Source organism: Pan troglodytes, chromosome 7, assembly GCF_028858775.2.
Source record: "Pan troglodytes isolate AG18354 chromosome 7, NHGRI_mPanTro3-v2.0_pri, whole genome shotgun sequence".
NCBI classification, from domain to species: domain Eukaryota; kingdom Metazoa; phylum Chordata; class Mammalia; order Primates; family Hominidae; genus Pan; species Pan troglodytes.
In genome coordinates this window covers 94,431,856-94,441,254 of record NC_072405.2, presented here as the reverse complement: position 1 = coordinate 94,441,254, position 9,399 = coordinate 94,431,856, and the positions used below count along the sequence as shown (strand labels likewise).

At 49.3% G+C, this 9,399-nt stretch overlaps 1 protein-coding gene across 1 annotated transcript; it reads right to left on the bottom strand.

Moving 5' to 3' along the window:
- Positions 1 to 1,647: 1,647 nt before the first annotated feature.
- Positions 1,648 to 2,595, bottom strand: LOC134810759 (exonuclease GOR-like; the record flags this gene model as incomplete). The annotated part of the gene is made up of 1 exon (XM_063816797.1): positions 1,648 to 2,595. A coding segment is annotated over exon 1 (948 nt), but the record flags the coding sequence as incomplete, so codon positions are not given.
- Between the last annotated feature and the right edge of the window lie 6,804 nt (positions 2,596 to 9,399).

Genomic DNA, 9,399 nt, shown 5'->3' with positions numbered 1-9,399 from the left:
TGGTACCAGCTCCTCCTTGTCCTTCTGGTAGAATTCGGCTGTGAATCCGTCTGGTCCTGGAGTTTTATTGCTTGATAGGCTGTTAATTATTGCCTCAATTTCAGAGCCTGTTAGTGGTCTACTCAGGCATTCAACTTCTTCCTGGTTTACTCTGGGGAGGTTGTATGCGTCCAGGAATTTATCCATTTCTTCTAGGTTTTCTAGTTCATTAGCTTAGAGGTGCTGATAGTATTGTCTGATGGTAGTTTGTATTTCTGTGGGATCGGTGGTGATATCCCCTTTATCATTTTTTACTGCATCTGTTTGATTCTTCTTTCTTCTCTTGTTTCTTAGTCTTGCTAGTGCTCTATCAATTTTGTTGATCACTGCAAAAAACCCGCTCCTGGATTCATTGATTTGTTGAAGGGTTTATTGTGTCTCTATCTCCACCAGTTCTGCTCAGATCTTAGTTATTTCTTGCCTTCTGCTAGTTTTTGAATGTGTTTGCTCTTGCTTCTCTCATTCTTTTAATGGTGATGTTAGGGTATGCATTTTTGATTTTTCCTGCTTTCTCTCGTGGGCAATTAGTGCTATAAATTTCCCTCTACACACTGCTTTAAATGTGACCCAGAGATTCTGGTATGTTGTGCCTTTGTTTTCATTGGTTTCAGAGAATATCTTTCTTTCTGCCTTCATTTCGTTATGTACCCAGTACTCATTCAGGAGCAGGTTGTCCGGTTTCCATGCAGTTGAGCGGTTTTGAGTGAGTTTCTTTATCCTGAGGTCTACTTTGATGGCAATGTGGTCTGAAAGACCGTTTGTAGTAATTTCTGTTATTTTACATTTACTGAGGAGTGCTTTCCTTCCAACTATGTGGTCAATGTGGAAATAAGTGTGATGTGGTGCTGAGAAGCATGTATATTCTGTCGATTTGGGGTGGAGCGTTCTGTAGATGTCTCCTAGGTCCGCTTGGTGCAGAGCTGAGTTCAATTCCTGGATATCCTTTTTAGATTTCTGTCTCGTTGTTCTGTCTAATGTTTACAGAGGGCTGTTAAAGTTTCCCATTATTATGATGTGGGAGTCTAAGTCTCTTTTGATCACACTTTAAAGATCAAAAGGTAGAAGCGCAAAGACATTATCTGTGCAATATTAGAAACCTAATAAGTGGTGGAATTTGGCCTTGAACCCAGATATCTAACTCCAGAGCCTAAGTGCTTCACCCACCTCACTGTGGTGCCTCTCGAGAAAAACAGGTAAGCACACATTCAGAAAGCTGGTGGGCCGGGGGGCTGGCCTTGTACTCAGAGGCCATGGAAGTCCCACGTGGGGTGGCTAGTGGTGTAAGGACAGAGGTCTCGGATGGGCAGAGGGATGTGGACAGGCGCGAGGGGGCGCGGCAGGGACTCGGGGGACTGGGAGTGGCGGCTCGGTGCTGCGGGAGGCGATTAGTGGAAGGACAGAGGTCTGGGAAGGGCAGAGGGATGGGGACAGGCCCGAGGGTCCGCGGCAGGGATTCCGGGGGACTGGGAGTGGCCGGTTGGGGTTACTCTTGCCTTTTTGCCCTCTCCTGCCGTCGACTGCTCCGGTTTCTTTGGCCTTGCGGCGAGGTGGACAGGGTGAGCTCTCGGGACTGATGGCGGTTGTGGAAGGGGCCTGGGGCCAAGGACAGGCCAGGGCGGCGGGAGAGGCGGACCGGTGGCGTGGCTGGATCTGGGCACGCTGTCGGACCTTCCACATCACCAGCTGCAGGCAGGCGTTTGCGTCCTCGCTGGAGTTGTGGCCGTCCTGGCTGTCCTGGATGATCTGTCCCAGGTAGTCGGCCGCGAGATTCCTGAGGGAACGCTTGTAGGGGAAACCCAGGTAGTGCGGGAAGAGCACGGCCGTGTCCAGCACGGTGCTGTGGATGAGCTTCAGGGCCAGCAGATCGCTCTCCAGGCTGTGCCCGATGAGGATGGTTTGGGCGCTGAAAAAGCTCAGCAGGATGGCTTGCACTTGGGGCAAGGTGATGCTCGTCTTGGCGACGTCGGCCTCGGTGACTCCGGAAAACCTGGTGTTGTAGTCCACGATCTCGTTGTCGGGCTTGACGAAGGTGTCGTACACCACTCGCATGTCGGCGTCCACCACGGTGACGCGGGTCAGCTCTAGGCCATGCGTGGTGTAGCACATCTCACAGTCCAAGGCGTAGATTCCTGGATAAGCGTCTCTGGACAACTCTTTCTTGAAGGTCTCCACGAAGCCATCGAGGCTGTCCTTGCGGCCGTCCCGCACGTGCTGCTTTGCCACCTGGCAGCCCACAGAGCCAGGAGCAGCTGCACAGCAGGTGTACTGGCTAACCCGGCCTCCAGCCACCTGGCTCGAGCGGACCCGCCCCCAGTGATAATAACACAACTGGTCGCGTACACAGCGGCCCGAGGAGGACACCAGGTACTCGGTGCCACAACGGCAGCAGACCCTGCAGGAGGAGTCGCCGGGCCCCTTCCCCTGGCCAGTGAAGAGGACGGCGCCTCCGGGCCGCTCGGGGTGCGGGAAGGGGTAGCCGTTCTCCTTGAGCTGGTCCTGGCTGAGCAGGAACTCCTGGAGGCGGCTGTACAGGGCGGCCCTGCTGAGGCCCGGCATGGAGCTGGGGGTCAGGCCCTTCAGTCTCTTGAGGGTGTTCAGGACCACGTTCAGGTACCTGTTCTTGTTGGGGCTGCAGTCGTAGGCCACCTTCTCCTCGTTCAGCGCCTTCTCCACGGCCTCCTGCTTGGAGGCGCAGAACTTGAGACACTCTTCGGTGAACAGTTGGAGATAGCCTCGGCGGAGGACGGTGGGGACTTGGCACCCAGACCTTCGGAGGATAATAGGTTTCTTCAAACTCGGTAGGGATGGACGACGGACGATTCGCTTAGAGCTGATGGTGGTGGTGGTCTTGCATGCCATCCCTGACCTGTTGCGCGTCTTCCCTGGCTGTCTGCCGACCTTGGAGCCACTGGAGCGTTGGCTGCTGCTGGCCACCCGGGTTCTCTTGGCATCTGTGCAACCTGTGACCAAGCAAGGGCTGGAAGCGTGGGCGATCGTCTTCCTCTTACTTGGGGCTGAGAATCGGACTCCCGAGGGCCTCTCTGTCAGCCTTGGGGCGGCTGGCAAGCAGCAGGCCGATCCCCTCTGCGCAGGGAAGTAGGACGCCTCCGTCACCATCTTGAGACACGCTGGGGGCACCGCCGGACCCATGTTCTGGGGCTCCGCCTGGATGTCCACAAATGCGGAGGCCTGGTTGTGCATCTGGGGCACCCGGAGCCCGAAGCTCTGGGCAGGCTGATGAGAGGGCAGGGGGAATTCTGGAGCCTCGAGGGCCGCCTCCTCGGCCACCTTCTTAGCTTCTGGGTATCCAGGTGGGAACCAGCAGGGAGCTGTGGCTCGCAACATCTTGCTGCCTTCGGGAGCACCGGCCTGGCTCTGCTCCGCTCCCAACTGGCGGCTTCTTGCCTCCAGGGCCGCCTCCTCGGCCACCTTCTTAGCTTCTGGGTATCCAGGTGGGAACCAGCAGGGAGCTGTGGCTCGCAACATCTTGCTGCCTTCGGGAGCACCGGCCTGGCTCTGCACCGCTCCCAACTGGCGGCTTCTTGCCTCCAGGGCCGCCTCCTCGGCCACCTTCTTAGCTTCTGGGTATCCAGGTGGGAACCAGCAGGGAGCTGTGGCTCGCAACATCTTGCTGCCTTCGGGAGCACCGGCCTGGCTCTGCTCCTCTCCCAACTGGCGGCTTCAATGAGTGCCGCGGCCGCCACCCGTCGCCTTTATAGACGCACAGGGCAGAGTGGGTGGGACTTCTCCTTGATAGGTTGGTGCTTCCATCCAATCACACTGAGCCTCATCTTCCACCAGACTCCAGCTTGGGAATGCCTCAAGGGGTGCACTAATGGAATCAACTGGAACTCCTGGTTGCTAACCTTGGAGCTAGGTTGCTTTTCCTGAGTTAATTAACTGTCCCTGCAGGGCAGTCCTATCATGGCTACTGGAATTGGGCCACCTAGGATTCATTTCAGCGTCAGGGAGTTTGGTCAACTTGCTTGGGCCCACACAGCACCCCATGGAGCCAGGACTGGGCCAGCAGTCTGCTGCATGCTGCAGGGCAGGATCTCTCTGGGGCTGCGTTTCCCTGCTCTGTGCACTCCTCCGCTGAGGGCAAATTGAGGACAGGAAGTGGACCGCACCCACTTCTCTCCCACGACTTGGGCAATGTTCAACACAGGGGTTCTTCAAAAGGTTCATAGAAAATGCACATGGTGAAGAAACTATGCATGGGTTTCCGCTGGTTTGCACTCAAATAAACTTGTCCGAACTTCTTATAACCTTTCTGAACTAGATCTAGTTTGAGGCACTGAGAAGGATGAGACATCCACTGAAAAGGACTCCTATCAGAGCAACATGAATTCCACGAAAATTGCAGCAAGAGCAAACATCAAATTTCTGGTGAAGCTTGGGTGGAAGAATGAAGAAATCATTGATGTTTTAACAAAAGCTTCTAAGGACACTACCCCAAAGAAATGAACTCTTTACGAATGTATAGCTTGTTTCAAGAAGAGGTGAGAAGATGTGGGAGATGAATCCTGCAGTGGCTGTGAAAACCACTGTGCCCAGATCAGCTGCAGTTACGACGAGAGCTATCAGTGGAAATTTTAAACAGGAGGGATCACGATCCTGACGCATCCCTCTGACAAATTGTAACCGGAAGTTGGAACATGGCTTTACCAATATGACCTCGAATGCAAAGCATCATCAAAGCGACGGCTACCGAGAGGTGGCAGTGGTCCAGTCAAAGGAAAAGGAGGCCAGTCAGGAGCCAACATCATGGCATCAGTGTTTTGGGACACTCAAGGCATTTTGCTTGTTGACTTTCTGAAGGGCCAAACATCTGCTTATTAGGAGAGTGTTCCGAGAAGCTTAGAGAAAGCTTTGGTAGAAACATGCTGGGAAAGTCTCACTAGATCCCTGTTCACCACCTCAGTGCTCTGCTCATTCCTCTCATCAAACAAGGGCAATTTTGTCAGTTTCAATGGGCAGTCCTTAGGAATGCACCTTACGGGCTGCTTTCATGCCTTCTAAATTCTTTTTGTTTCCTAATTATAAAAAGTCATCTTGCTTGGAAAGATGAGAGAAAGTCTCCTTGCCATGCTTGGACAGATGAGAGATGAGATCCTCCTGTTCTCTCCCAGGACAGAATGGTCAGACTTGAGTTTCCTTTCTCCTCACTCTTCTCCTCCTTGAGGGAGGTGCTGTGCCGGACAGACCTGCTCCCGTGTCTAGACACGGGTAGACTCGTTGAAGATCCTCACAGGCAATCCTCCTTGGGGTCAAAGGGGAAGGATTTATTTCTTCAGGGCTCAGTAGTCCTCATCCTTACGCGCACCTTCACCAGCCCAGGGCGGGGTAGCGGAGGGTGAAAGGGCGTGGCTCACAGCCCGTTTCTTCCGCTCGGGCGTCTCCTGGGAGGAACCCTTGTCCAGTGAGCGGGTCTTTGTCTCCACCAAATTCCCTAGGGGGACACTTCTGGCAGCCCTTCTTGTTCAGCAGCTTACGGGGGTCAGGTGGACCTCTGCTAGTCACCAGCCTGAAGCCCTTACTCCATTTCAGCTATTTTTGCAGTTGCCTACGTGACTTTTGAACCACATTACCCAGAACAGCCAACGGAGGAGGGGTGAGAAGAGTGGCCGTCTGGGTTTGCCGCATAGTGCTGCCTTAGAGGAGTGGTGCAGTCTTCGGTTGTGTGATACTTCACCTGGCTGATTTCTGGGAATGCCTCCACAAATTCGCTAAATTCAGTAGCTTTTGCCTTCCAAGATTCACCTGGTTGGTGTGTTGCACCCATTCACTAGTCATTTACATTAGGTATATCTCTTAATGCTATCCCTCCCCCTCCCCACGCCCATGACAGGCCCCGGTGTGTGATGTTCCCCTTTCTGTGTCCAAGCGTTCTCATACTTCAATTCCCACCTATGAATGAGAACATGCGGCGTTTGGTTTTTTTGTCCTTGCTATGGTATGCTAAGAATGATGGTTTCCAGCTTCATCCGTGTCCCTCCAAAGGGCATGAACTCATGCTTTTTCATGGCTGCATAGTATTCCATGGTGTATTTGTGCCACATTTTCTTAATCCAGTCTATCATTGATGGACATCTGGGTTGGTTCCAAGTCTTTGCTACTGTGAATGGTGCCGCAATAAACATACGTCTGCGTGTGTCCTTTTACCAGCATGATTTCTAATCCTATGGGTATATATACCCAGTAATGGGATGGCTGGGTCAAAAGGTATTTCTATTTCGAGATCCTTGAGGATTCACCACACTATCTTCCACTACCGTTGAACTAGTTTACAGTCCCACCAACAGTGTAAAAGTGTTCCTATTTGTCCACTACCTCTCCAGCACCTGTTGTTTCCTGACGTTTTAATGATCGCTCTTCTACCTGGTGTGAGATGATATCTCATTGCGGATTTGATTTGCATTTCTCTGATGGCCAGTGTTGATGAGCATTTTTTCATGTGTCTGTTGGCTGCATAAATGTCTTCTTTTGAGAAGTGTCTCTTTATATCCTTCCCCCACTTGTTGATGGGCTTGTTTGGTTTCTCTTGTAACTCTGTTTGAGTTCTTAGTAGATTCTGGATATTAGCCCTTTGTCAGATGAGTAGATTGCAAAAATGTTCTCCCTTTCTGCAGGATGCCTGTTCACTCTCATGGGAGTTTCTTTAGCTATGCAGAACGTCTTTAGTGTAATTAGATGCTGTTTGTCAATGTTGGCTTTCGTTGCCATTGCTTTTGGCGTTTTAGACATGAGGTCCTTGCCCATGCCTGTGTCCTCAATGGCATTGGCTGGGTTTTCTCCTAGGGTTTGTATGGTTTAAGATCTAACATTTAAGCCTTTCATCTGTCTTGAATTAATTTTTGTACAAGGTGTAAGGAAGGGATCCGATTTCAGCTTTCGACATATGGCTAGCCTGTTTTCCCAGCACCATTTTTTAAATAGGGAATCCTTTCCCCATTTCTTGTTTTTGTCAGGTTTGTCAAAGATCAGATGGTTGTAGATGTGTCGTATTATTTCTGAGGGCTCTATTCTGTTCCATTGGTCTACGGTAACCAAAACGGCAACCGATAGCATGCTCTTTGGTTACTGTAGCCTTCTACTGTAGCTTGAAGTCGGACAGCTTGATGCCTCCATCGTTGTTCTTTTGGCTTAGGAATATGTTGGCAGTGGGGGCCGTTTTGTGGTTCCATATGAGCTTTAAAGCAGTTTTTTCCAGTTCTGTGAAGAAAGTCATTGGTAGTTTGATGGGGATGGCATTGAATCTATAATTTACCTTGGGCAGTATGGCCATTTTCACGATATTGATTCTTCCAATCCGTGATGGTGGAATATTCTTCCATTTGTTTGTCTCCTCTTTTAGTTCGTGGAGCAATGCTTGGTAGTTCTCCTTGAAGAGGTCCTTCACATCCCTTGTTAGTTGGATTCCTAGGCGTTTTATTCTCTTTGAAGCAATTGTGAATGGGAGCTCACTCATGATTTGGCTCTCTGTTTGCCTGTTATTGGTGTATAAGAATGCTTGTGATTTTTGCACCTCGATTTTGTATCCTGAGACTTTGCTGAAGTTGCTTATCAGCTTAAGGAGATTTTGGGCTGAGACGATGGGGTTTTCTAAATATTCAATCATGTCATCTGCAAACAGGGACAATTTGACTTCCTCTTTTCCTAATTGATTTCCCTTTATTTCTTTCTCCTGCCTGATTGCCCTGGGCAGAAGTTCCAACACTATGTTGAATAGGAGTGGTGAGAGAGGGCATCCCTGTCTTGTGGCAGTTTGCAAAGGGAATGCTTCCACTTTTTGCCCATTCAGTATGATATTGGCTGTGGGTTTGCCCTAAATAGCCCTTATTATTTTGGGAGATGTCCCATCAATACCTAATTTATTGAGAGTTGTTGGCATGAAGGGCTGTTGAATTTTGTCAAAGGCCTTTTCTGCATCTGTTGAGATAATCACGCAGTTTCTGTCTTTGGTTCTGATTATATGCTGGATTATGTTTATTGTTTTGCATATGATGGACAAGCCTTGCATGTCAGGGATGAAGCCCACTGCATCATGATGGATAAGCCCTTTGATGTGCTGCTGGATTCGTTTTTCCGGTATTTTATGGAGGATTTTCCCATCGATGTTCCTCAGGGACATAGGCCTAAAATCCTATTTTTGGGTTGTGTTTCTCTCAGGCTTTGGGATCAGGATGATGCCGGCCTCATGAAATGAGTGAGGGAGGATTCCCTCTTTTTCTGTTGATTGGAATAGTTTCAGAAGGCATGGTACCAGCTCCTCCTTGTCCTTCTGGTAGAATTCGGCTGTGAATCCGTCTGGTCCTGGAGTTTTATTGCTTGATAGGCTGTTAATTATTGCCTCAATTTCAGAGCCTGTTAGTGGTCTACTCAGGCATTCAACTTCTTCCTGGTTTACTCTGGGGAGGTTGTATGCGTCCAGGAATTTATCCATTTCTTCTAGGTTTTCTAGTTCATTAGCTTAGAGGTGCTGATAGTATTGTCTGATGGTAGTTTGTATTTCTGTGGGATCGGTGGTGATATCCCCTTTATCATTTTTTACTGCATCTGTTTGATTCTTCTTTCTTCTCTTGTTTCTTAGTCTTGCTAGTGCTCTATCAATTTTGTTGATCACTGCAAAAAACCCGCTCCTGGATTCATTGATTTGTTGAAGGGTTTATTGTGTCTCTATCTCCACCAGTTCTGCTCAGATCTTAGTTATTTCTTGCCTTCTGCTAGTTTTTGAATGTGTTTGCTCTTGCTTCTCTCATTCTTTTAATGGTGATGTTAGGGTATGCATTTTTGATTTTTCCTGCTTTCTCTCGTGGGCAATTAGTGCTATAAATTTCCCTCTACACACTGCTTTAAATGTGACCCAGAGATTCTGGTATGTTGTGCCTTTGTTTTCATTGGTTTCAGAGAATATCTTTCTTTCTGCCTTCATTTCGTTATGTACCCAGTACTCATTCAGGAGCAGGTTGTCCGGTTTCCATGCAGTTGAGCGGTTTTGAGTGAGTTTCTTTATCCTGAGGTCTACTTTGATTGCAATGTGGTCTGAAAGACCGTTTGTAGTAATTTCTGTTATTTTACATTTACTGAGGAGTGCTTTCCTTCCAACTATGTGGTCAATGTGGAAATAAGTGTGATGTGGTGCTGAGAAGCATGTATGTTCTGTCGATTTGGGGTGGAGCGTTCTGTAGATGTCTCCTAGGTCCGCTTGGTGCAGAGCTGAGTTCAATTCCTGGATATCCTTTGTAGATTTCTGTCTCGTTGTTCTGTCTAATGTTTCCAGAGGGCTGTTAAAGTTTCCCATTATTATGATTTGGGAGTCTAAGTCTCTTTTGATCACACTTTAAGGATCAAAAGGTA